Source organism: Lichenostomus cassidix, chromosome 4 (assembly GCF_008360975.1).
Source record: "Lichenostomus cassidix isolate B80296 chromosome 4, HeHo_3.0, whole genome shotgun sequence".
NCBI lineage: Eukaryota > Metazoa > Chordata > Aves > Passeriformes > Meliphagidae > Lichenostomus > Lichenostomus cassidix.
The window spans coordinates 25,700,705-25,728,347 of NC_139484.1; the positions used below are offsets into that span (position 1 = coordinate 25,700,705).

Genomic DNA, 27,643 nt, shown 5'->3' on the forward strand with positions numbered 1-27,643 from the left:
TTCCTTCTGTCCTCCTGTATGAGTCGTACTCATCCTGTTCAAATGCCATCAGAAGCCAATGGGATTTATGTATATGCATTCATGCCCCACTGGATCAACAAGCATGTCACAGCTTCTGCTCCTTCCAGCAGAAGGAGGAAAACACTGCACTGACCAGTGTAGGCCCATATTTCCATGTAAACAATGCTTGCTTGGGTCCCCAAGCTGTGTTATTTATGTCTCCAGAATTGCCAGCTCTACTGGAGGGAATTTGAGTGGTCTCAAATAGCAGTGCCTGGCCATCACAAGAATTAAGTACTCCATTGTCATGGAAAGAATTGTTTGAGCTGTGCTCCAGTTTCAGAAGCCTTTTTGTTCAGAAGACAGAAAAATCTAACATGTCCTGTGCCCTAGATAATTCAAAGGAAACACCCATAAGTTTCTGAGAACCTACAACTGTCACTAAATGAGCAATGAGACCACTTTTAGAGGTAATTAATATCCCTTTTTGTTGTGAAAAAAGATCCAAACCAAAATAAAACAAAACCACCCCTGTCAGTGGGAGCCAATTTTTCTGCTCTACATCAGGGGCTGAAGTTTTAAACAGCATCTCAGGTGCATGGTCCAGGACTAAATAAATGACCTGTTCTATGAAACATCCCTCCCCAAGTCCTTTCCTAGGACTCACTGAGCCATAGCTGTTGACATGTGAGAATGGCTGTCGCCCTGATCGTGTCACGCCGACATTATTTGTCAGGGATGTTGCCAGTCACCCACTGATTACAAGCTGAAGTCTGACCTCCTGGCTCAGCCAGCAGTTACAAGTACATCAAGTAGGACAAAGGTGTCCCTTAACATCCAAATAAACCATGAGAATAAAGCCCAACTGCCTGTTGGTGTTAACAAAACACATGGAGTATTTTTATCTCTGGAAAGCTATTTCCTATTTGTAATACTACTTGAAACCCCTTCCAAGTTTTCATTTGATGTTACTAGCATTCATATATTTTATGTATCTTATTTTCATTTTCCAAACATGTATATTTTAAAATGTTCTCAGGGTGATGGGCCTTGTGGTAGGAATTTCTGTTTTGAGAAAAGAATGCCAGAGTTGGAGATTTTTGCCAGAAGGATGTGAAAGCTGAAGGAAATAACAATGACTGGGGCTAGAGATTTGTTACAGGGAGTTAGAATGTGAAAATTTACAGTCTGGCCATGAGAGAGTCCAGGCTAAAGCCATGAATTTATAGGAAGCATTGCCAAAAGCTGGATACTATTATTTTACTCAAACTCTGTTTTACTTTGCATAAAAAAAAAAAAAGAAAAAAAGAAAAATGAGAATTGCCAGAGACTTTGGCTCTGTATATAGAAGAGAAAGGGCAGAAAAGCCACCTCCTTCTCCACTGCTCTTCCCATCCCAGCTGAGGAGTGGCAAGCACGCATGACCTTCCCTGGAGAAATCATGGGAATTCAACCACCCCAAACCTCATAGGGAGGGTTTCTGCTTGCTTGGGAGCTGCCCTTGCACTGAGCACTGCCAGCTCAGGCTCTGCTGACTTCAAAGGAGCACCAAACGGGCTGGGACACACTCACACCAACACGTCGCCCTCCAGCCTGACAAGAAATTCCTTCATTCCTTAGTTCTGCATCCACCAAAGCAGATGCAAGAGTCTGTGGCTCGGAAGGTTGAAAACAGGCTTGTAGATTCCTGCTCCTCTCCAGATAATGCAGCCTTGAAAGTGCCCATCAAGGTTTTTCAGAAAGGAAAGGCTTTATACTCGTTTATGTTTTCATTGTCCCAGTGACCTTAATTGTTGGCGGGGTTGTTTTGTTTTTTTTTTAATTGAATGAAACAAAAGAGTTCTTTTCACTTTTATCTTAAAAGTATGAGGTCTGCTGGAAAATTACTTGTGAGACCTCTGGATCTCTTACTTGCACAGAAGTAGCCACTTATATTTATTGCTTTACATATGGCCACAATCCAGCAAATCACTCAAGCATGTGAATAACTTCCAGCATGGAAGTAGTCCCCCGTGAGGCAGCGGGACTACCACCGCACTAAATACACACATCAAGTGATGAGCTCGGCTCCACCTTTGTGTTTTCCCGGGTGCTGCCATTTCTCCACACGCACACCCAGCAGGCCAGGGGGCTTGTTGCTCGGGTTCCTTTCCAATTGCGTAAACCTCAGCTGCAGATTTGAGCTGTGGGCTGCATTGATGGATGCACGCTCATTGATCCTTGCCCGACTCTGCCCACCGAGGCTATGCAGTACTGTGCTCCAATCAGATTAGATATTCTTCCTTTTTTCCCTTTAATCCCGAGAAAAATACATAACGAATTTGCAGGGGGGAGCCTTGCTGAGTTTTATAGGTCTTGCTGCAGTGTACGAGTAGCTGTTCTTATCGCAGGCACAGAGACACAGACCCCTCGAAGGGCGGGAGCAGCAGGGACAGCTGCGAGCCGCCCCACCTAGGCTGGCCCGGGGGGTTGGGGCTCCTGCCGCCCCGGAGGGTTAAGGGCCGGACTTATCCCTCTTGTTGTTCTCCCTCACTGTAGTTTGGAGGGAGCGAGGTTGCCCCAGCGCCCCGACGGCTGCGACCCTCGGGGGTCCCCCGCGGGGCTGCGCTGTCCTCACGGGGTGGGGGTGAGACTGCATCCCGGGGCATGCGGAACCAGGGTTAGGACCGCAGACAGCCAGCAGGATTTTGGGGGAGAGAAAAAGGGGGACAGGAAGGAATGGCAAATACTACGTAGCAACGGTAAGACGTGAAGCCGAGAGCACTAAGTGCATACCAGGATTTATAGGTGGACTTTACAGGACGTTTTACTACAAGTTGGGAGATGATTCCTTTTCATACGTAGCTTGTTACACGGCGGGGCCGCTCCAGCCGGTTAATGTTCAACGCGGGCCGGGCTTAGCGGTGGGCGCAAGCCCTCGGCCGGGGAGGGGGCAGCGGCCATCGGCCTCGCTCCGCGCCCGGCCCCGCCACGGGCCCTCAGCCCCTGGAGCTGTGGGGGAAACCTCAAAAAAAGGTCAAACGGCAGGAGAGACTGGAAAGCAATCACGCCCACCCATTCCAATCAGGCATGGGTTTCACCCACTGCCCAACAGGCGGTCTGTTCATGGCCAGTCCCTGCTAAAGCCTCCAGAGCATCCCTCTCGGGGATGCGGACGGCGACTACAGACCATAGCCCGCACAGTCCGCTCCATATGTGTGCGTATGTGTGTCTGTATTTGTGTAAAATATGCATGTGTGCAATAGGTCTGTGTGGGTATTATACATGTATGTGTGCATATGTGCGCGGGGGTAAACCTGAGACGCTTCCCCGCTGCACTCCGCCTTGGTGGGAGCCACGCCGGGCCGGGCAGGGTCTCTGCCACACTCCTGCACACTTGTGCACACGCACAGACACACGCGGGGCTCACACGGCTCCTTCCTCGGGGCCGCACCCTGCCGCCCGGGCAGGGGGCTGACTCCAAAGGGCGCTCGGCTCTTCCTCACCTCCGGAGCGAGGCACTAGCGGCATTCTGCTCCCGGGTGGGCTGCAGGGGCGTTTGTGGCAGGTTTTTTTAATCCTTTTTTTTTTTTTTGTCTTTTCTCCTGGTTTTGGGATGGCCATCAGCCGCGTCCATACCCCGCTCCCGACGGGAAGTTCCAGCCGCGCCGCTCGCCCAAAATTCCCTGGGCAATGGCTGTGTAGAGTCCCGGCCGCTCAGGGCCTGCCGAGTCACCGCCTCCCGGCATGGGGTCCGGCCCAGGCTCTTGCCGAGGCGGTGCCGCGGGAGGATACCTGTCCCCACCTCGGTCCCGCTGCCTCGCTCCCGGGGGGCTGCACACCGAGAGGCCCCGCTAGCACTCTGCCACCGCCGGGCTGCGCCGCAAGAGCTGCCGGCCGCGGGCTGGTGGCGGCCGTGCGAGGTGGCGGGGCCGGGGTCGCGCCGGTGGCCCCCCCGCAGTCACAGCCCGCCCCCCGAGAAGGCAGGGTCGGCTCGGATCCCTCTGTGGCTACGGCAGCGTTCGCCCTGCCCCGCCTGGCTCCGCGGCGGCGGGAGCGACCCGCGCTGCCCCCTGCCCTTCGGGGCGGGTGGGGGGTGACCACAGCCGCAAGGGGGAAAGGGACCGAACAAGCCACCCTCGCCCCCGAAATCACTGACCACAAAGGACGTTCGTCGAGCAACGCCAGAGGGTTGGCTCCCTGCTCAGGAGCCCGGAGCGCCGGCAGCGTTCTGCCCGCTCCAGCCCCGCGGGTCTGCCTGGCACAAGTGCGGCCGAGGTCCCGAAAAGCGACCTCAAACGCCTTGACTTTTTTCATTGAAAAACCCCCAACAAAACAAAACGCATAAACAAACAAACAAAATAAAAACCTCAAACAACAAAAAATACTCCCTTTCCGCTTAAAATTTGCAAGTTAAAGTGTCTTTTATTTCCTCTCTCTTCGTCCCTGAGAAGTAGATGCAGGAGGCCGGAGAAATTAATTCCAAAAGGGGTTCACATTTAGAAAACTTCAGATTTAGCAATCAATTAGTCCGGCATTGTATGGAGCTCCGAAGGTGTAAATCCTCCCAAGTTTCTGGATTATTGACTGTTACGCTCTATCGGGTGCCTAATACGCAGACCTACATGTGTAATACGCGTACCAAAGCAGGCATTTAGCAAGGTAAATTATATGCCCCGAAAAAGCGTGTTAGCGCCAGTGCGCCGTGAGCCTGTTCCCTGTCCTCTCTCCTTGTCTCAAGCCTGGATGTGAGACCCCCCACGCCACTCGCACACCCCCTGCAACCCCATCCGCGGCGGCGGCGGAAGGCGGGCTGCAAACCTGCAAACGCCGTCGCTCCCCCTCCACAACGGAGCATTATTGAAACAAAAAAAGAAAAAAAAAAGAAAAAAGCTCCCGTCCCGAAACGCGTTTTATTGAGAAAAAAGAAAAAAAGAAACCAAACCAACAACGAACCCTTCCCCGGGATCAGATGACAACTGTTTTCGCAAGGAAGTTTTTTCCCTCCAAAAATGCTAATGAATGTCTAAGGAAAAAAAGTTCTTTTATTTTATAGGTAGAAACAACTGTACAGGTATGTAAAGATCGGTATCTCGCTGTTTTGGGGCGGCACACGCGGATGAGCGCGCACGTACTAAAAACAAAGCAAGGAGAGGACAACGGGAAACACAGAAAATAACCAAAAGGAGATACATCCATATCTGCGCGTTATTTTGACCTTTGCGAGGCGAGGCACTCCGATCTGACGACGAGGGACTCGCGCACGCCGCCGGGGTTCAAAGTGCGGGAAGGCACGGTCCGAAAACAAAAGAAGGGAGCGGGCAGGGACAGGGACACGGCCCGGGGCGGCAGCGCGGGGAGGGGGAGCCCGGGGAGCCCCCACCCCCGGCTGCAAGGGGCGCGCTCCCGGCCGGGGGCTGGTGGGGGCTGCGCGGGCCGGCGGGACTGTGGATTGGGATGTGGATTGCGATGTGGATTGGGAGGCAGACGGCGCTGCCCGCTCGCACGCCCGGCGCGGGGGGTTGCGCAGCAGGCGGCCTGAATCGGCCTTTCCGAAGGCCGAGGGGGGTGCCAGGGGGTGTGAGCCCCTTGTTTAACTACTCTCCCCCCCGCTTCTGCAAATAGATATTTTGCAAATTCCCCGTTTCGTTGTGGCTTTTTCTCCCCCTCTTTGCGGCCTCCATTGTTCCAGGTTCACACTGCCACCGCCGATAAGGAGAAGGAAAGCCCCCGGAAAAAAAAAATGAAAGAAAAAAAAACCCACCACGACCCAAGATTTTGATTTACGACCTAATCAAAACATTATATCTTTGGTCAAGTGGCACAGAAAAATGATGACCCTCAAGGCTTCAGCTAGGGGGAGAAAGAGAAATTCAGATTACTCTGGGAGTGATTTATGTCCTCTCTGCGCGGTCACGTTGATTTTTCATCGTTTGAGCCATTACACAGTAGAGTGAAAAACTCTGATCCAATTTTTTTTTTTTTTACGTCTGGAATCGGTATATATTATTCTTCTAAATGTATATGCGTATACTATGTATTATATATCTAATATTTGTCCACGCACACACATATTCTAAATATATATATATACACCGACATTTTATATGTATATATATATTTATAAGTGAGGACTATAAATAACCAAAGCCACCGAGAAGAAACGAGAGCCGAAAAGAGCGTGTAAAATACCGTGCCGATATCCGCAGCGATCCGCTCGCTGATTTCCAAGCCCGTCCCGCCGGGAGGGTTTGGGCAGGAAAGCTCTCTCGTTTCTCCGGCTCCCCGGATCCCCGAGGGGGGCTCCCGGGCTGCCAGCCCTTCGCCGCCGTCACCCTCAGACCTTTCGCCCGCAGCCCACTGAGGAGGAGGAGGAGGAGAAGGAGGAGGAAGGGAACATTTTTGGCAGCTCCTGGCACTCACCCGGGTGAGGTGTTGACGCGGTGCGGAAAAACCGAGGGGAGCGGCGGTGGGTCGGGGCGGCGGCGAGGCCGGACAAGCCGGGGGGGCCTCCCGCCTCTCCCCGCGTCCCCAGCACGGAGGTTCTTTCTCTCCACCGACCCCCTGGCAAGAACACACAGAGCAAAAGAAAACAGAAAAAAATCGTAAAATATTAAAATAATTGTAAACCCCCCCCAACCACACAACAAAATGAGAGAGACCAAAAAAAAAAAAAAAACTAATAAAAACGTGATGAGGAAGAAAAAAAAAGGGGGGGGAGAAAATAAAAATAAGAGGTATTTAAAGGAAGTAGAAAATAAGGGGGGGAAAAGTGGAGGCTGGGGTTTGCCAACGGTGAAAATGGACCCACGGGAGAGTACCCTGATTTCATGTGGGGGAAGCATTTTCCTCGTGGGAAAGCTCAGGGCGCTGACCTCTCCCCTCTCCCTCTCTTCTCCTCTCCTCTTCCCGTCTAACCGCTGGGGGGGGAAGGAACCCCTCGGCCGTGTCCGCCCACCCCCGGGCTACCTCGGCGGCTCCTCCCGACCTCACAAAGGCGCGCAACGAGCGCGCAAAGGCCGCTCAAGGAGCAAGCTCTCCTTCACCGCGTAGAGTTTCCTCCCTGCCGTCCCCTGCGCCCCTCGCCAGTTTACGCGCCTGCGGAATTTCTTCGCGTCTCGATATTCCCGCCGGATCCTGCGGCTGCCCACCCGCTCGGCAGCCCCTCCTCGCCCGCCCGGGGTGTGAGCCGATGGGAGGGCCGAGCAGCAATTCATCTTGATTTGTTTCAATTGTCTGGCGATGGCAAAGTTATAATCCTGTATAATTTCACGAACAAGCAGGTTGAGAATGAATGGGTCAATATTATTTAAAACAAAACACACGAGAGCACGACCTTTCCCTTCAACGACGTGTTGCAGCACGAAGTCGCAGGAAACTCGGGCTAACCTCTCACCCCCCACGCTCCACGGGGTTGCGGTTATTTGGGCTGCTCTTTGTTTCTCTTCATGTCTGAAAGGGGGATTTGGAAATAGAAATGTAATATTACATGAAGGATCTCCCCGCTGAAGGGAAAAGATGAGCGCAGGGGGCGGCAAAGGGAACAGATTATTTTGAACAGGAGCAGTTTGTTTGCAAGCTGGCTTTTTATAATTTCCTTTTTTTTTTTTTTTTTTTTCCCCACTCCCTTTTCTTTAATGTAATAAAAGCTTCCTTCACAGCAGGACAAATTTACGCTCGAGATACAGCAGCTTTGTGGCTGGTAATTCTCGAGTCCAGCGAAGTCAAATAATCAATTTTCTTGGGGCTGTATGGGGGAATAAAAGGACCCAAGGGGTCCGAGTTCCATCTTTCTCTAGAATGCAAGGTTAGTGCGAGGGATTTTTTTTTTTTTAATGCGGAAAAAAAAGCCAGCATTTATTTGTATTGCAAAAGTACTACCCCGAGTTGCCAAAGAACGAGATCCAGTGTCAACTATCAGTCAATCATTGCAGACTAGTTAGCACTGTACAGCTTGGTTCAGTAAATAAAAAATCCAGACAGAACTGTATGCGGTATATTTTACTCCCATGAAATAAAACACATTTTTTTTCATGTTTGCTGAAAAGTAAAACAATAATATTGTACGAAATGTTATACACAGGGCATGTTTTACATTGCAATATCAGAAACATCATTGCATCCACCAGAGGTACTATTCTAAAACTGATATTCACACAAATTTTTTAATAATTATATGTTAGAAACATACAGTGTCGCATTTAGTATATACATTCCCTTGCTCGCAAGCGAAAAAATCCTAATCGCTTCTGTGTAACATGCTTTATTTTAAAGCCTAACCTTTTAAAAACACTGTTGTGATATTACTAACAACTGCTTTTATAAAATTAATTTGACATTTCGATATATATACATCCTTTCAGTCATTTTTATGTTAACAATGCTAAACTTAAAAAATAACAAGCTTATAGTAACATTAAAATGTCATATCATATCCAGTCAAACATTTGTCCATATATATATATATATATGTCCTTGTAACTGTTGAAATACTCTTAGTGAAAGAAAGATCTCAGAATCTGTAGGAGGTCCTTTGAAAACAAAGGAACTATCTTATTTCAGTGGTTTCCTCTTTTTTTTTTTTCTCCTCTCTCTCTCTTTCTCTCTTCCTCTCTGCCTCTGATTTTTCCTCCTTTCTCTTTCTCTCTAGTGCCCATTACTTTCTAGTGAAATTCTCAGTCTCTGCGGGAAATGGGGAGGGATTCCCACGCAGTGTTTCCTACTTGGATGTTTCACACGGGTCTGTCCACCGCGTACTGGCAAGCGCTCAGGTTGGAAGCTGGGTTCTGCACGCTGGCATAGCCAAAACTGGAGTGCTGCTTGGCTTTAAGTCTCAGACTCGCCAAGCTCGAGTTACATGTGTCCCTATAAACATACGGAGGTGTTGGAGGAGCATAAGGACAGGCTGGCGTTGGCACTGCAGAATTCAGGGAGGGATTGCTCAAGTTGTTCAAGTTATTCAGGCTGTTGAGGCTGGAGCCGGGCACCCCGGTGACTGCAGAAGGTACCATGCTTGAAGACATACTCATGGAGGATATGGAGTTTGGAGGGGAGAACATGCTCTGAGAAGACAGAGGGTTGACATTCATGGAGTTGAAGAAAGGAAAGCTTTTGGTGGAGAGGGAGGCGGAGGTCAGGCCCTTGGCTGCCCAGTTGTTGTACGAGTAGCCGGGGTACATGTCATCGTAGGGCTGCATGAGGCCATTAAACTGCGGACCGAAGCCGTTTTTGCATAGCTCGGCTTGCTGGTTCCTTTCTCTCTTTCTCCATTTGGCTCTGCGGTTCTTGAACCAAACCTTTGGAAACGGGGGAGAGGGAGGGAGGGAGATGCGAGTTAGTCAGGAACCACCACCACCAGCACAGCAGCCCTTTGCAGGTTCCCGGGGCAACAGCCGAGCCTGTCCATATATAACTTATATATCAAAATGCGTACGAATACACATACATGTGTATATCTCCATATACAGGTTCACCTCCTCCTCTGTGGAGCCCTGTGCTGGGCCGGGGCAGGGATGAGCTGCCGGGACAGCCGAGCATCCTCGGGGCCGCCCGGGTTTAGCAAGGCAGATTCGCGGCCGCATCATTCCACCCTCACCACGGCCCCCCTCACACCCCCTTCCAACTCTGCCCCCCCCACCCCCGCAGCCCTCCGCACAATTTGTGATGCTCTAATTCTCAGTGGCCAACGCTTCTTTCTTATTCTCTCTCTTCTCTCCTGCCCCTCGCCCTTTCATTTCTCTCTTGGGTTTCCCCCCCTCTTCTCTCTTGGCTTTTTCCATACTGAACCCATCCAGGAAAAATACAAAAGTGCAAAAGCGAGAGCAAAATGCCTGGAAAGCCGCGGAATATTTAAGGCAATGGTACGAGAAAGGAGGGGGAAGCCAGCAACTAATAAATCCTTCCTTCAGTTTGTTAAAGCTACAAGTTCCTCTTGCGTGAAAGCTTCCAGAGCAAAAAACCACTTTCTAAACAAACTTGTTCGATTGCTCTTTGGAGAGGGGAAGAACAAAAAACCGAAAAAAAGAAGGGGAAAATAGCCATTTAACAACGTGCTAAATGAGATCTAAGGGACCCTTCGCGCAGACAATGGGAAAAACGTGCCCTTTCCCAATCCACATCTGGGTGTCTGACCCGTCGGGCAGCCTCCAGCAGCCGCCTCGCCGTGTGTATTGAAACCTCCCCGGCCCCGGGGTGTTTGTGGTAACCCCCACCTCGGTCGAGCGGGGCGGGGGCCGCCCGGGCACCACGGGGACGGGCCCCGTCTGGAGGCACCGCGCCGACCCATACGAAAACCTCGCAAAAGCCGCGCCGCGACCGACAGCGCTTCGTGCTGCGGGCTGACACCGGGCTCGGTCGGGCCCTGCTCCCGCCGCGTGGCTGCCCCGGAGCCAACACCGCCGGCCCGGGGCTGAGAGCCGGCCCCGCTCCTCACTGTCTCGCTTTCCTCGAGCCACCTCGGGGAGAGGATTTATGTGGGATTTCCGAAAAGCTGAAGGTTCGGCCCGTTTATAAGCCTCTTTTTGTGTGCCTGCGTTGGGGTTTGTTGTCTTTCTTTCTTTCCCCCAGCGCGGCGTTTGCAGGCGAGCAGGATCCCGCCGCGGTATCTCTGCAGCGCCGCGATGGTCCCATAAATCTCAGAAGGGGGTAGAGGGTGGAGAGAGACGCTCGTCGAATTGTGAAACCAAAAGAAATAGAAAACGCAAGGAAGGGCACGTTGGGAGTGCCTCGGAGTCAAGCAAAAGCTCTTGTGTATTTTACATCTTTTTCTCATTAGAGACAGCGCAGGTTGCAGCCTGTTCCAAGTTGGTTTCTTGGCTAATGTTTTCATTAGCGTTTCGATCAAAAGGAGCGGTACGCATTGCACTTTGAGGGCGAAACGTGCAGCAAACCATTTTTCAGAGACACAGAGAGAAATCCCAATCTGTCTCGCTTTGACAGAAATGTCCTGCTCTGCCCTGCTTTTGTGCAAAGGCTCTGAAGTTTACATACAAGCCGAAATCGAAAGCAGCTGCAAAAATTTCAGCCCTCCTTCTCTTTCCCCACCCTCCCTGACCCCCGCTGCTCCGAGCCGGGGTGCCGTGTCGGGACTTACCCTAACCCTGGCCTCGGTGAGGTTGGTCCAGACGGCGATCTCCTCCCGGGTGGACATGTCCGGGTAGCGATTCCGCTGGAAGGTGGCCTCCAGCTCCTGCAACTGCTGGCTGGTGAAGTGAGTCCGCTGCCGCCGCTGCCTCTTCTTCTTGGAGGGGTCCTCGGGCCCCGCATCCTCATTCTTATTCTGCTGACTCTTATCTTTCTCTGTAAGTGGGGGAAACAAAAAAAAACAAGGCGGAAAACGAGGGCGCCTCAGCCTCCTCAGTCTCCTCTCCAGCGGCTGGGGAAAGGCTTGTCCCCAGCGCTGCTGGATCCCACAGCCTGCCCCGAACGCGACTCGACGCTGTAATGATTAACCCGCGCCGGCCTCCCGCCGCCGCGGCCCCTCCGCGCTCCGCAGGCACCCACGGGCGGCTCCTCCCGGTTGAACAGCCACCGTCGGGGCAGCGGGACGGAGCCGCCTCTCTGTATGCAAGCTTTCTGCCTATCTGTATGCATATTATTCTGCCGTCTGCATACACGTAATTAGTTTTGTTTGCTTATCTACACCCGTGCTATTCTCCCGCCTGTAACAATATTCTTTTGTCTGTATATACCCGTATTTGTCCGTCTGTATAGATATTAGTCACCCGTCAGCCCCCATGTTATTTGCCGATCTATATCCATGTAACTCGCCGACCAGTATACATGCTATTCGCCTATCCTCACACATGTCATTATCTTCCTATGCGCCGACACACAGACACCGCATGCGAAAAACCACGAAACGTATCTCTGCTCGGGTGCGGGGCGCTCCCGGGCAGAGGGGCGGCGGCTCATCGCGGTCCGGGGGGCTGCCAGCAGGGCCGGAGCAGGACAGGGCGGCGGGGCGCCCACCGGGCTGGGGTCCCTGCCTCTCACCCCCTCTTACCTGCGGCCTCGGGGCTGGAGGTGTCGGAGATGGTGTGCACCTCCAGCCGGTGCTTGGCGGACTCCAGGGAGGAGCGCGCCTGCCCCTGCGCCAGCGCCGTCGCCATGGCCAGCGCGGGCTGGTGGTGATGGCAGGATGATGAAGAGGAGGAGGAGGAGGAAGGTGAGGAGGAGCACAGCTTATTCCCGGCTCCCAGGCGCTCCAGGCTTAACGGGTCCTTCATGCAGTTCATCGGCAAAAGGACGCCAAAGTCTACGTGCGCGCCTGGGGGGTCGATAGGAGAAGGTGTGCGTGTGTCTGTAGGTGTCGGTACGTGTAGGAGGGTCCGCGCAGCGCCCCCTCCGCGGACGCGGAGCAGTCCCGCGGCTCCGGGGGTCAGGGCTGCCCGTCGGGGAGCCGCGCCGGGGCGGGCGACGTTCGACTAGCGCCCGGGCGGCACGGCGAGCCTCGAAGCCCCTGCCGCCCGGGGGGGCGCGGCGGCGGCGACAGGAGAACGGGCGAGTCCGGTCCTGTAAGAGCCGTCACGGCGACACGGCTGGTCCCCGGCCGGCGGCCCCCGGCCAACCGCGGGGTTCCGCGGGGCGGGGGCGGCGAGGCGCAGCGGCGCTCCGCGGGGCGCTCCTCTCCGCCGCCCGCGCATGGACCCGCGCCGCGGCCGGCCTCGCACCGCATCAGCTCAGCCGCTTCCCTCTTGGCCTGACATCTTAAACCGGCGGCGGCCTTCCCCGCGCCGCACGTCACCCACTCCGCCCCGCACCGCCCCCGCCCCGCCCCTTCACCGCCCGCCCCGCCCCGCCCGCGCCCCGCCCCGTTCGCGCGGCCCTGCGCGCCCCGCGCCGCCCCCCGCGCTCTCCCGGTGATGGGCACACCCCCCTCCCCAAAACCCCCGCCTGGTGTGCCCCGCGGGGGACAGCCGTGTCCGCAGAGCCCGGCTTCCGCCGCCGGCTCACGGGGCACCCCGTCGGAGCGGCACCGAACGCGTACGCTCCGCGCCTCGCCGCGCTCCCGGACCTGCGGGGGTGAGGAGCGGGGAGCTCGGCACTGCCAGAGCCGCTGCAGCAGGGTGGAGGAAAGCCCGATTCCCTCCTTATGGAGGGGGTGGAAAACAAACGGGGCGGAGGCGCCGCCGGTTAGACGGCGGACCTTGGGCTGGTAACAGCGACAACTAAACTCAAATGACAACAACCTCCCCTCTGCGACACAACTACGGAAAGCTTCACACCGCGCTCGGGAGCACCCAAGCTCTTGCAGCCCCAGCACTCGCTGGCTTTCTGGCCTTCTTCTGCCCACACCGAAGGAGGAGAACACGGGGGAAAAATCCTCTCCTTACTTCTGTCATTCCCGCCCCTTCCCTGCAACTGGGTTCCCAAAAGCTAGCCCCCAAGCAGGTTTTTCCATTCTGGTTTTAAAACTTACTCGCACAGTAATCCGCGTGATCTTTCCCCCCTCTCAGCGTGGACCCAGAGTGACCGTCCCGCGCCCTCGCTGCGCCCGGAGCAGCCCACGAACCTGCGCCCACTCAAGCCGTTCACAGAGTTTGGCCCAAGTCCCACACCGGGCCAGGGGCAGGCACAAAACCTCTCACACCCCTCTCCGAGGTTTGGGGACAGGATTTGACCCCTCGCCCGGGCAGTTGCGGTAGAAGGACAGGCTACACTGTCCCGCAATCCTCGTTCGTGGGACAACTTATAGCGCCGGAGTGAGGCTTCCCGCGTCTCGCAGGAAGGAGGTCCGAGGCTATTTCACGCGCGTCGAAGGCGGGGGCAGGTTGCCCTCCCATGCTGGGGCAGAGGAGTCTGTGCCCCAGCCCTAACCCACAGAGACGGCACTGCCCCAGGGGAGTCGTGGCCGTGATAGGGATGGGGATTCCGAAGGAGCCTAGGAGAGGAAAATGCAGGTTTGCGTCTCTATCTTCAATTTATCTGGCTCCTCACTGGTATTGAAAAGTTACCGAAAATTTACCCTTGATGTGGCCCTACCTATCCACATCCCAGCGCCCAAACTTTTCTGTGTCCCGTTTCCGTCCCGTCGGCCACACCCCACCCCCACCTCCCGCAAGGGTCTTCCTTAGTCACTAATTCTCGTTCCAGGTACGTATCATCCACCGCAATCTTAGTTATCGCTAAATTATACATATTACTTTCGCAGCCTGTTAGTAAAGAAGGTTAAATTAATTTACATTCTGCTCATTATCTGGTGTTTAAATGACGTGTTTTTATCCCTGAGATTTGGCAAAGAATCTCTTTCCTCAGACCCCACAGCGTTTTGATGGAGACAATGCTCTTACATTTGTAGTGGATTTTAATCTGATAAGACTCTAATTTGCTTAAGTCTTTTAAATAGGGGGTTTAAAATGATTTTAGCCGTTTTCTTATTGAATTTCCTCTAATTCCCCCAAGATCATAAAGTATATGTGTAAAGTAAATATTTCCTCCCTTTGCACCGGCAGCAGATGACCTATAACTAAGTCAATATGAATCCAGCTCCATTCTGCACAATTTGTTTACCAATCATATCCCAGTTTCTTCTTAACCTCTCGCTACCTCTGTGGTCCCGCACCGAGAACCGCCCCCCCGGCCTTTCCCCACGGCGGGGCAGTGCCAAGACAGCGGGCAGGGGGCTGCCCCAGCCCCGGCCAAGCGGGCGCGGCCTCGGCCTCTCTGCGAGGGGCACTTGGGAGGGGACGCTGCCCTTCTCCAGCCCCCAGTCGGGGTTATAACAAGTGTGCAAAGCCCTGGGGAGGGGGAGCCGGAGGGAGAAGTGATACTGTGGTATCTCTTCCTCCCCCTTTTTTTTTTTTCAAACGGGGCAGTGCATCCCCGTAGTAGATGACACCCGTCACCACTTTTTTTTCTTTTTAAAATTAATTTATATTTACTCATTTTTGGGCAATACTGGCTTCCTCCGCAGCGACTCCAAACGAAATGTCCCTCCCGCCTGCGGGGCGCAGAGTGCTTGTTACGCGCTCTATGCCCATGCAGGGCGAGCGCCGATGCCCACCAGTGCCCGCCAGCCTCAGCCTCTGTGTCTCGGGACATTTGGAGGTGGCAGGCTGTTCTCCCGGCGCTCCCCCAGGGAACGGGGAGAGGAGGAGCAGGGCCCGGCCACCGCGCCGCCCTCTCACATCTTCCCTAGCTCCAGCCCCGTGTCCCATAGCCACAGGCGGGACACATCCTCCAGCCGTCCCCGCGCCCCGAAAAGCAGTGCACAGCACTGGCCCGGGCCCCGGCAGCCCAGAGGGAGAGGCTGTCGGCATTTCCTTACGTGCCTTTGATTAAAACTCCCCCACCCCGGGCAGGAGGGGAGCTACCACACAGCATTAGTTGTCATGGTGACCATAAATCACGTAAATCCAAAAATACCCACCTATAATCTGAGATGAAGCTTTTATTTCCCAAGTGAAATAATATTTTAAAAGCTGTCAGCCAACCGAAAAACAACCTAATTGTAGTCACCCAGGTAATATATTAGCGGTAAAGGTTTCAATTAAAATGTCAAGTGTTTTAAATTTTTTTCTTTTTTTTTTTTTTTTTTTTTTCTGGTGGAAGCTCCCTTCGCCTCTCGGGTTCGGGTCCTGGCCACAAAGCCGTCCCCGCCAGCTCACCCACGTACCGACTTTCCGCGCCTGCTGCGTGTGGCTGCCATCACAAAAAACACCCCAATACAATTTTGGGAATTATTCTCTTCCCCTTTCGCCCTGCGCTGCAGGACCCGTCGGGGACGCATCCCGGTTGGCTAGAGAGCATCCACCGCCTGCGGAAAATTGGGAACTGGGGCTACTCTCCACTCCGTTTCACATTTTTAATTTCGTGGGAATTTGGGTGTGGGGTTTTTTTTGTTTGTTTGTTGGTTTAGTTGTTTTTGTTGGGTTTTTTTTTAATGTGTGTCTGTGTGTGTGTCTCTTTTTTTTCTCTCCAAGGTGTTTTTTGAGCTCACCCGGGATGCCCGCTGCCCGCTCCGGTGCGGAAGGCGGGAGGGCCGAGAGCAGGGCCGGGAGCTGAGCGGCTCTGCTGGGGGTGCCGGAGGGTGGCCAGACCTACTGCGGGGATTTATTTTCCCACTTTTCCTTTATCTCCCCACGAGATCTTTGTTTCTAGACGTAATACTCCCCTAAATGGATAAATTGGTTCTTATGTAGAGCCTCCAACTAGTCCTGTTGTCTTTTACCTTTGGCTTGTTGTCTTTCGCCTATGTCGGATTACCGGGTATTCTCCTCGATGAAGAGCCATTAATTACCCATTCAGTCAATATTAGGAAGACTACAGAGCTTTTTACATAGGATTAAGAAGACATCAGATTGTTCCGTTAGTATATTCCTACTCACGAATAAGCTTTCGTTATACATTTAGTTTTCCCTGGAGTGAGGCTAACAACTGCTGCATATATTATTCGCAGAAGACAACCGGGGAGGGGGAAAATTCTATAAGCGAAGTGCGATAAATAACTTCTAATTTGCGCTTGGCGGGGGGTGCGGGACAGGGTGCGCATCTTCCGCGGCGCCGCGCAGGGGCAGCTCACCAGCGGAGTGTTTGCGCCCTGGACAGGGGACATCCCGGCTCCACGGGTCGGGTCACAATTCCGGGGACAAATTTGGCCACGTTATGTGGAGGGGAGGGTGACGCTCGGCTCTGCCTGGCTGCCCAGAGGCGGCAGCGACGCTTCGGCTCCGCCTCGTCCCCCCCGCGCTGGCTCCCTCCCGCGGGGGCAGAGACTGCGCGCCCACCTCGTCCCGAGGCTCAAAAAAGGCACCGGCGACCTTTGCTTTGCACGCTGCGGTGTCTTCAGCCGGTCTGAATGGAAAGCTGAATCAGCGTTAGGTTATTGAATTCTTGGTTTTGGAAAAGGAATGTTCACTTATGGAATATTCAGACCGGTTTTTTTGTTTTGTTTTGGGTTTTGTTTTTGGGTGGTTTTTTGGCTCTTTTTCTTTTTTTTCCCTTTTTTTTTTTTTTTTTTTTTTGGACGAGAGAGTTGAAACAATCAATTTGGGATGCTGAATGGTGATCTAAGACGGAATGTAATTCCAACGTTTGGAAGCTGCTGTTTCAGCAATACCCAGATTATCGATTACAGGGAAGGATTCCTTAAGTAGAATTCACAGAGCTAATAAATCGTATAGATTATATATATATACAGGTACACACAAATAGCTTAAGCATCCTTTCTCCCTGCGTAAAAATTATTCAAATAAACCCACCACCGACAACCATTTATGTGTACCGTGGGTCTGCCGAAGCATGTGCTGAAGTTTTCCTAATTTTGTGGGACTGGTCACCCAGCAGCAATTTTCCCGTCCCTCTGAAGAAACCTGACACCCCGCCGGGCTGCGTTTGACACTCTAGGCTGCAATAATATTTTCATACTTTCCCATTTTCCTTTCCTCGGCGTGGCCACGGACTTGTTTCTTCTGGAATAACCCTCCCCCTCCGCGCCCCATTCCCCGCGGGAACCCTGCATGCTGTGTCGTTTTGGAGAGTCTCCTACTGAATTTCGTTTCCTCCTTTCGTAAAACCATCGATTTGACCAAATAGCCGCGTGTTTTGCTATTACTGCCAGTGGTTCTAGTTAGCTATCATTCTCCTCGTGGCCACCGACGGTGCTTAACTCGCGAAATTACCTCACCGCCCTCGTAATTTCCAAAGCTGAACTGTGACAGAGGGGGGTCCCCAATCACCCCTGCTCCCTTCCCCGCCTCTCCCCCAGCCAGCCCCAAAGATGAGACTTTTTGCAAAGTAAATCCCAAAAGCATGACGTCCTTACGGTCAGGTAAGACAAAAATCAACGAGTACAGCGCGGTTTTAAGCAAATAAAAGCCAAGACCCAGCAAACCCCTCCGGTGTCGGGAGAAAACGCCCGTGATTTCTCCGATTTACAGCAAGTCTCCCGAGCAGCTCGGGGCTTCTCGGGACTTGCCATTATCCATCTCACAGAGGCAGGGACTGAGGCAGCACACAGGGTTGGTCCCCACATCTGCAGGGATATATTCCCATATCTATCTGCAGGGATATATCCGTATCCGAGGTCGTTGCTCTTCCCTTCCCCGTAAATGGGAACGTTTTAATGGTCAAGCAACGCCGCGCTGCTTCTTGGACTAGGACATATATTTTAATTAATGGTATTAAAGGTGTTTAGATAGCAATTTCCCCTGCAGCCCGGCGAGTGAAAAACAGACCGGCTGGTACGGTAACAAGGCAGGAAATTTTGCGTGTACTACAATAATCCAGGTTCATAATTGATGTTTAAGAAAATAACCATTTGTTTCTCGGCAGAGGAAGTTAAAGTTACCGTGTCAAGGAGCATATGTGGATATTACTTTTATAAATACTTAGTCGAATAAAGCTGACTTGGAAGGGCTCATAAATTTATTATATCAGAAAGGTCCCCACTTTCCCATTAGATCGTGCTAAGGGCTTTGATTAAGACCACCTGTTCATCGGGAAGAAAAGGCAGGGGAGGGTAAAAAGGCCTTTCTTATTTGCAAACCATATATAAAGCAATGTCACCCTTCCTTTCCACATTATTTAACACTTATTACTGGCCGAGGGAAAAAAAGCCAGACTCTGGTAAAGCCTATTTGTGCACAATTTAATATCGTGTATGTTTCCGGGATTAAAAATTATCGGCTCGTAATACTTTCGCGTTTGGAATTACCCCCGATTTTGCTCGCTAACCTTCCTTTAGTCTAAGCGTTTCTTCTTCTAGGGGTTTTGTTGTCCAGCTAGCAAATCCTGTTTAACGTCCCCGGGGGCGTGTGGACTCAGGAAGGGGACGTGGCCTCTCCTGAAATCATTGGATGCTATTTGAGAAATAGCGAGCTGTTTGGCCAAACAGGGTTAATACAGTATTCTTACAAGGAAGTGTTTAACCACGAGACCAGGAATACGTGCATTATTAATTCACTCTAGTTTCCTGTATTATTAATTCAGGTTAATGTATTTTATTTAAACAAAATTACGTTTATCTTGGATTAAACAGTCTCTCGAAATACAGAGCGCTTGTTTTCTTCTTTGTAATGTGTTTGCCTTGCTGTTTTTCTTTACCACCCCTCGGGCTCGCCTATCAGACCCCCTGAAATGGGCAGGGGAAGAGAGACAGGAACTCTCTCACCCTGCAGAAGGGGCGCTGTGGGGGTGTCTACCTCTGGGGGCAGGAGAGGGCTGATGGCTTGTTTACGGGCGAGGGGGTGGTGTCAAAAAATAGAAAATAAAAATAAATACGAGAGCGACGCTGCGGGTGTCTAAACGGCGCGCTGACAGCGATGCTTTTTTGGGGGACAGGAGCTGGCGGCGGGAGCTGGTGCGCAGCTGCAGCCGCGGGGGTGCACGGCACGCGTCCCCTTTCCCTTTGCCCTTCCCTCTCCCGCGGCCGCGCACCTCCAGGCGCAAGCGGCACCCGGCGCCCAGCGCTCCGCAGGCGGGCAGCAGAGGGCGCCCTGGCGCCGCGCAGGCGGGCCCGACCCGGCGCTGCCGCCGCAGCCCCGCAGCGCGCCCGCGGAGAGGCGCGGAACGGCCGCCGCGAGTCGCTGGCGCTGGGGGACGGCCGCCCGGACACCGTGCTGCCGGCGGGCTCCGTGCGGCCCTCCGGCGCCTCGCTGCTCTCCCCCTTTAGATGTCCGCCTTCTCGAAAGAAAGACACTCGACGGCGGCGGGCTGCGCCCCTGGGGAAGGGGACACGGGGCGGGGGGGCAGGGGAGAGGTAAGTGGGTGGGTGGGTGGTCAGCGCCCGACGCTGCGCAGCCCTTCGCGGAGGCGGCGCCGCTTCCCGGGCGCAGGACAGCCTGGCTCCATACCCGCGCACCGCTCCGCACGGCAGCGGGGCCGCTGTGCCTCCGGCCCGGCGTGCGGTGGTGTCTCTTACCTAGCTGAACACAGGCGGAGACAAGTTTGCGGCAGTTGGACTCCATAACCCGTTATCTGCAAAAGATGAAGGCACCGGAGTTTTAAAACAATTATTTTGGGATTGAAAAATACATGCAAAAAACCGAAACCCAGCCGCCCCGGGAGCTACGTCGCAACGATGCGGGCTGGGTCCCGCACCTTTCTCCAGTGATACGCGCAGAGCGTCCCCTCTCCCTGCCTCAGTCCCACCTAAGTCACACCACACGACAGGCGCAAACACCCGTGGCTGTTTCCCAGCCCGTCGAATCGTCCAGCCTCCCTCCACTTCTGGCTATTTGGGCTCGTGGAGTAGAGTTCCCTAACCTCGTCGCCGTGCTCTGCCGCGGGACAGGCCGACCCCGGTGGCGGGGGTGCCGTGGGGCAGCGGGTACCAGCAGCCGCTCCCCACCGCGGCGGAAGTTGCGCGGCAGCGGCCGCGCCTCCGCGCTCCCCGGCCGCCACCGCCGCCTCCCTCTATCTGAGAGGTCGGGCACTAAAATCACAGGATTAGTGCCTGATTGAGATGTCTGTTCGTGAGATATTACAAAATTCATTATCACAGCTCTCTACTAACTCGATATGAAGTAACACAGATGGGATTTTATTAGTCCAGGCTTCAAATGTTTACTTATGATAATTTCGGGGGAAATTTGCATGTCACCATCATTTCGGTAATCTTTCTTCTTCTTCGCTTCTTTTTTAATGTCTGGAACGGGCGCATTATTAGCTGGTGCTTAGAAATCCGGCAGCCTGGAGCCGAGGCATGTTTAGGATGAGCAGCGCCAGACGCAGCACTCACCGAGAAGGGCCCCGCGGCCTCGGCCCTGCCACCCTCCGCCGGGCAGCCAGGATGAGGCCGTGGAAAAAGGGGAGGAAAGGGGGGGGGAATTAAACAAAAGAAAAAAAAAGAAAAAGGAAAAAAAAGGGAAAAAAAGGAAAAAAAAAGGATAAAGAGGGAGAAAAGGAAAAGGGTTATTGGGATTACTCGGGGTCGTGTCGTGACATGGCGATTTATATTCCAAGCTGAACGACTCCAGGGAGGAACTCCGCTCCCTCCAGCAGCCGGGCCTAGCACATGAGCAGTGCCTAAATTAATCGGGAAGGCGATTAAGAGAAGCTTAATTCTTCGTCGATGGTCCTTATTTCGGGATCGGTCTCCGTCAAGATTAGTCCTGCGTGACAAATGCCCTCCCCCGCGGCCTGCCTCTATGGCTGATTTATCTCACGAGTGGAGACACACGGCTCCCCCCACGCACACGCATCGCCACCGAGGGGAAGTTTTTCTCTCTACTGAAATTCCGTTCTCCTCGGAGAAAACTCTCTTTCTCGGACGGATTATTATTTTTTCCTCTCTCTCAGTTGCCCGTATTGCTGCTTCCCTTTCTCCTTTCCGTATCCTCTTAATTTTTGTTGCAAGACACATGGCAGCGCGGGGTCAAGGGGAGCATTTTCCTATTTTCTCCAGTCCGGCGACTCAAACGAAAGCAACTCCACTTGCTTTTCCACTTCCCTTTCTCCGACCACTCAGATTCAAATATCTCTGCACCTCTGCGCGCCCACAGCCCCAGCAAACGCACCAGCCGTGCGACCTTCCCTTTCTCTGCGGCTGGGCCCTCTCAACAGCAACCTGCTCTCAGCAACTGCAGGGCGCGGACAGGAAAGCGATGTCACACGGGATTATTTTTTTCTTATGGGTATCTATCAGTGCTCTTTCGGGGAAAAAAAAAGAATAATCCACAATCCCCCAAAAACGCGAGTCGCCTTGGCAAGGATCTCAGCACGGCCAGAAATGCTGTGGTCCGTGATTTTGGCGGGAGGCTTTCCGCCAGAGGCCCGCGGCCTCTGGCTCTCAAACGAAAGGGGGTTCCGTGCGGGGCCTACCCCTCCGCGGTGCCCGTGGGGCAGCCGTGCCCCGCCGTTCTCTCGCGGGCGGTGCTGCTGGGTCCCAGCCGCAGACCCCGCAGCCGGCTCGGCAGACCGGCCCGCATCGCTTTTGGGGGGCCCGAGGCCGTGCCGGCGCCGCTGCAGCCCCCCGCCCCGGTCCGCGTCTCCGCGGCAGGAAAGCGCTTCCTGCGCGCCGGTTCCTCGGAGCCCGCCCCGCCGGGGGAGGCGCGGACAAGCACGGCGGGCAAACGGCGCGGGGGCAGAGCTCGCTCCCCTCGCTGACAGCCCTGCGGGACGGGCCTCAGCCGCCCGGGAGGACATCAGCAACTCGAGTCCGCTGGACCCTGCCCAACCGGCCCGCGGTCCCGTCGTTCGTCCCGGGGTGCGCAGAGCCGGGACCTGCCGGTTTCGCAGCCCCGCGCCCGTCCCGCCCATACTCCCCGAGCCTCCCGCACTCACCGGGGCCGGTTGCGCTGCCCTCCCCGCTCTCGCTGCTGGTGCCTGTGCTGGCGGGAGCGGCGGGGCCGCGCCGGGCTCCTGCGCTGGCTGCGGGGCCGCGGAGCCGCTGCTGGCTCCCTCCTTCCCCGGCCCTCCCGCGCCCCCGCCCCGCCCCGCCCGCCTCCCCGGGCCCTGACGTCACGCAGGCTCCGCCGAGCGCTCCCCGCCGCCGCGGGGCCGGGCCGGGGCGGGCTGCTCCGCGGCTCTCCGCGGGCACGGGCGCAGCGGCGGCGGTGGCAGCCCCCGTCCGCGGAGGGGGCAGGGGGCAGGAGGAAGGACAAAAATCGGCGGAGGCGGCGCGGCGGCGGGCTAGGTAGCCAGAGGAAAACCGAGGTGAGCGAGGACGGCCGTGGCCTCTCCGCGCCCGCGCAGGGCGCATCCTGCTCCGCCCGGCTGGGGAGGGGGGCACAAGTAACTGTGGCCGAAGTTTCCCGGGCCGGGTCGGAGGCTGTCCTTGCACCAGGTGTGAAGAGGGATCGGCAGTCTATTGGGAGAGGTCTCGGTTTCCTGTTTTAATCCACTTTTTAAAAAATTTTTTCTTACTTCTTCCATATATATTTTTTAAATTCGGGGTGTTCTTGTTCATGCCTGTATAGGTAGCGCAGCGCCGGGATAGCCGAAATCCTGCCGCTCTTCTCTGTTACTCTCCCTGCATCATTTACGCACGATAGCGAGAAAACGCTACCCTCTCTCCCTTTTCCCCAAAGGACACCGAGCTTCCTCGAGGGGGAAATTTATTTTCGATTTTGTGGTGTTTCCCGTGTTTAAGAAAATATAGAAGTCGGATTTCTCTATTCAGATTAAACTAAAGCGATCGCTTTTTCTTGCAGCATTTCCGCGGCTTTGTTTATAGAGGAACCACGCGAAAATAAAATAGGCGCTTTACTAATACGGAGGCTACACCTGATCTCTTTGTGGCTATTTTAAATTTATTTCAGCCTGGAGTGAATTTTAGTTATTTATAGGCGTGGGCAGGGGGCTAGGCAATTATTGCTGGAGGGGAAAGCGAACCCTTGGAAGAGGCCAAGTTTTCTGGTCGTTAAGTCAGGGGCTCCTGGGGAAGCCCAGCCGCACTCGGCAGTACCGCCGCTCCACGGCGTGCTCAGAAAAGCTCTTTGATTGTGACGCCGCAGCGGCTGCCGCGCCAAGCGGAGGGGGTGACTTTCTCTCGCAAGAAATGAAATCATGTGGGGAAAATCTAGGGAGAAATAAATTAGTTATCTGCGCCCTTGGCTACATGCGTGTTTGTCCCCGGGAGCGCTCTGCCAGGTGAAATCCAGTTTCTCCACGCATCCGAAGAAAGAGCGGGAGAGTGAGCGACTCCCAGCTCCCACCTCTTACTTTTGTTTACCCGGGAAAAGCAAACTGCTTGTGCCGGTGTACATCTTCCCCACACCCCCAGCCCCGTTGTGCGTTGGGCAGGGAAGGCTGGGACGCCCTCCTTGGCAGCTCAGCCGCGCAGCGGGACCGCCCGCCGTTCATCGACCGCCTCCGCGCCGGGCGGCAGCGGTCTCCGTCCGCCCCGGAGAGGCTAAAGTGAGCAGCTGGTGAGAAATGCAAATGGCTCCTGGAGAAACATAAGATACTGGATGATTTTCATTCCCTCCTCGAGTGTGTGGAAGGAGCTGGACATACGTTTCACGCTCCTAATCCTTCTTTTACATTTTTAGTCATACTCCTATTAAACAACTAATTAATGCCTAGAATCACCAGGGAATACATTAGACATGCTGCCGTGGAAAGAGGGGTTCCAGGGTGTCTGGAAACTATGGAGCCGACTTAATACGAGGATTTCAATTTTTTTTTTCTCCTTCTGTCAAAGCAATAAATGTAATAATAGATTTCGGGGCGAGCAAAGGCCGCGACGGCTGTATTTATAGTCTATCTCCTCCCTTTCGCCAGCGCGATGACAACAGCTTTAAAACCCCCGAGGAGGCTCGGGAGCCATTCCTCGGCGGGCTGAGGCGGCGTTGGCGGGGGACTCGCAGCTGCCCCGGCCCGGCTGGGACGCGAAGAGCCGCGCGGAGAGCCCTCCGTCCCGGCCGCCGGCTTTCCCGAACCGCTTGGAAAGGCGGTCGGAGTTATTTACCACCCTGACGGAAAAGCTGTTTCCTTAAAACCTATCGCAACAATCCATTTGCAGGCACCTGGCGCAGCCAGCGGTGCTCCCGACTGCAGTGGATGCTGTGGGGCTCTTCCCCGGGTGATCCCGGGTCACAGAGTGGGTGAGACAAGTGAGAGCCCAGCCTGCTTCCCCACTGCCAAGTGATGAAGGAAGGAAAAAAAATGAAAGCAAAAAAGCCTCTCCCAAAAAGAAAACAAAACCAAAAAACCTAAAAAACAACCAAACCCCAAACCCCAAAATAACCAGCAAACTGAAAAACCCTCAAAGCTTATGCAGCGTTGACTGCGCACAGAGCCCAGCCGTGTTTCGGGCAGCCCTCAGCGTCTGGCGCAGGCCGCCAGCGCTGGGGGACCGGCGGAAAAGGGAGCTATCCTCCGAAGTGCGCGATGGGGCAATTCACGACCATTTACTTTCTTCATTCCCGGATTATGATCTCAGCCCTCGCAAGCAAACCCTCCAGTCTCCCCCCAGCCTCTCCTCCCACCTCTCTGAGCTCCTTATCTGTCAGCAAACGAGTATGTAAATACCTATAGCTGGCTATGTTAACACACTCAAACATTATTGATTTGTTGGGCTGCTCGAATATTTTCTTCCTGTGCAGATCTGGTTTCAAATTGCTCATTCAGGCTGTTCGTCCCGATGCTACAATACAGTAATTGTTAAAAAATTAAGCATTTCAAATGGACCCATTGATTTGCATATAAATTAAAATTATTACGCCTCCCGAATTCCAGTGGTTTATAATCATTTCGAAATTAGCGCTTAACCACTTGATCTGAAAGAAAATATAAATGTCTGTATTGACTTACTAATGAATTGCCTAATTAAAACGTCCCGAGGATGTCGTTCGTTAGGAAGATTGTTAAATCGGGGCACATTAGGGGTAGGGATGACGGTACGAACCGCAGCAAACACAGAGTAATATAAGCAGTCATTCCCGTATTTATTTTCCTTTGCTTTGATCCCTTACCCCTCTTCTATTATTTCTTAAAAAAATTATTTATCTACTCTCTCTCTCTCTCTCTCTCTCTCTCTCTCCTTCTCTATTTATTTATTTGTAAAATAATGAAGTAAAAAGAAGAAGAAGAGCAAATATATGCCTCTGTGCTCCGAGCCTGCCGTCGTCGCTTCCCCGGAGGGCGCGGATGCCCTCGGCCGGGGCCGCTCTCGGCTCGCACTTTTCCGGCAGCGAGCGGCTGCTGGAAGCACGGAAGCGCAAGCAGAGCCGGCGAGGCCCGTCCCGCCGAAGAGATGCTAACGGGGCACTTACCTTCGTCATAAAACTAGGGATAAAAAGGTAGCTCTTCCTAAGAGAGGGAGCGCAAAGGAATGCGAGAAGTTCAGGGAAAGAAAAAAAAAAAAGAAAAGAAAAGAAAAAAAATAAAAGAAAGAAAAAATGAAAAAAAAACGACCGGCGGTGCGAAAATCTGTTGCCTCGGGGGCTAGCCAGCAACCCCTTTCATTTCAAGCACTTATTGATTTGCTGTTGTCATCTTTGGCGACGCAGAAGGACACTTGAAAGAATTTCTGATGGGGCTCTGATCTGAGAAACGAGGTGACCTGACCGGGCTCTCACCAAATTCTTAATTACCACATCAACTGCCTTAAAAATAAAAAGAAAAAAAGAAGGGGGGGGAGAAAGGGGGAGGGCAGAGTGGAGGGGGGAAGGGGGGGCAATATTTGACGGCACCAGAGTTTGCTTATCCGAACTTTTTTAACCACTCAGAAACTCTGCTTGTCTCCTGCTCCCACCGCTGTAACCGCAGCCCTGCATCCAGATACCCCCATCCCCTCGCCCCCCAGCCTCTGCTCCCCGCAAGCCCGAGCTCTCCGTCCACCGGCGCAGCGATCCGGCGAGCCTGCGGGCGCGGAGCAGCCGCGGGGCGCCGCGGAGGGGCCAGAGTTGTGAAACCGCGCTTCCTCCTGGCGGTCAAGGCTGCGCGCACCCCCCGAAAATCCCTTTCCTTTGCCCATACTGAAAGAAGGTTTGGGTAGCAGCCCTCCGTGAGCCAGGGAGGCAAGCCTGGGAAGGGAGTTGCTAAAGAAAACACTTCAAATGCAGCAGATCTCAGACGAGAAGGGGAGAGAGGTCAGGACAAGAGGTGTGTGTGCGTGTATGTGTGTGTGTGTGTGTGTGTGTGTGTGTGTGTATGCATGTGTTACACTCGGCCAGACATGTAAGCCTGCGACTTGTCTGCAGCCAGCTGTTTGAGTGTCATCAAAACTATATGTATACAGTTTGAGCAGGGGAGCAAAAAAGGAAAATTCAAATGAGGAAATCAACACGAAAAACATATTGTCAAAGGCACTGGGAGGCAAATAGTGTTTGGTTTGCCTGTACACAGGCGTACAATGCTGACAGATGACAGCATGCTCTTGGCTGAAGAGAAATACACTGCCTTTGTCCCACATGGTGTATACACATATGCACATTCCTTCTTTCTACTCTGACTGCTGTTTCTGCAGGACAAAGAAAACCCCATCCTTTATAAGCCATTTTTCTGGTTTTTTTTTCACATACACACACCCACCCACACACATACACCCACACAAAACCCCCCAACCCTCCCATTTTTGGTTGCTCTTTATTTTAGTATCAGGAAGCTGAGGGATGGGATTAGCAGCTCTTTTGGCATCTCTGATTCTGTCCACCTCACAGCAGTGGTCGGACCCAGGCTGTGAAAGCCCAGCAGGCTGTTGCTTAGCATTTTGTACCCTTGTTAACTCTGAAGGGGCATTGTGCTTTCCAAGCAAATGCCAGTCCCATCAGATCACATCTGCCCATCAGCTGAGGCTGATGATGTCCCTGTTTTCTGTGTCTGCCATCCCTTTCCCATTTCCAATGGGTCAGCTGCTCTGCTATGGGAACCAGGACTGTGTAATTATACCTGTCTTACACTCTTTGTTGAGCCTCAGTTCCTCAAAATTCTGGTTCTTAGGATGGCACCACCCATTAGCAGAAATTAGACAGCCTAGCATTTGTTTTCAAGCCTCATTGCATGGCTTCAGTCGTTTGTGACAGAATTTTTCAGCTCACAGCTTGCTCACATCTTATGCCCAGTTCAGTGTACTTAACACATCTGTGCTCTCCCTACATGCCTGACACTTTGCAATACTGTCATTGAACTTTTTTCTCAGCAGTGTCATGTTGTAGCAAGGGGAATGAATGAAACCACCCCTTGTTATCTTATAGGAGCCAGATCTGAATTTTAAAGTTTTGGGAGTTTAGTAGAAAAACCCTAGAAGAGGTGCCACTTGGATTTTTTTTGACACGAC

At 53.5% G+C, this 27,643-nt stretch overlaps 1 protein-coding gene across 2 annotated transcripts; it reads right to left on the bottom strand.

The window, feature by feature from the left end:
* Positions 1–7,965: 7,965 nt before the first annotated feature.
* Positions 7,966–22,345, bottom strand: PITX2 (paired like homeodomain 2). 2 transcript variants are annotated; one of them, XM_085058394.1, is made up of 5 exons: positions 22,204–22,345; positions 19,841–19,896; positions 11,984–12,247; positions 11,072–11,277; positions 7,966–9,275 (listed from the first exon to the last, which is right to left on the bottom strand). In XM_085058394.1, exons 2-5 carry the CDS (start codon positions 19,884–19,886, stop codon positions 8,712–8,714), a joined length of 1,080 nt encoding a protein of 359 aa, XP_084914520.1. In that variant the 5' UTR covers positions 19,887–19,896; positions 22,204–22,345; the 3' UTR covers positions 7,966–8,711. The 2 variants fall into 2 exon arrangements, with proteins under 2 accessions (XP_084914520.1, XP_084914521.1); XM_085058395.1 differs by lacking the exon at positions 11,984–12,247.
* Between the last annotated feature and the right edge of the window lie 5,298 nt (positions 22,346–27,643).

Coding starts and splice junctions, on each gene's coding strand:
- PITX2 (XM_085058394.1), bottom strand. CDS start 19,886: ATGGAGTCCAACTGCCGCAAACTTGTCTCCGCCTGTGTTCAGCTAG. Junction 11,278..11,983: donor CTCCAGCCCCGAGGCCGCAG/GTAAGAGGGGGT, acceptor CCCCACTTACAG/AGAAAGATAAGAGTCAGCAG. Junction 9,276..11,071: donor TCACCGAGGCCAGGGTTAGG/GTAAGTCCCGAC, acceptor CCGTTTCCAAAG/GTTTGGTTCAAGAACCGCAG.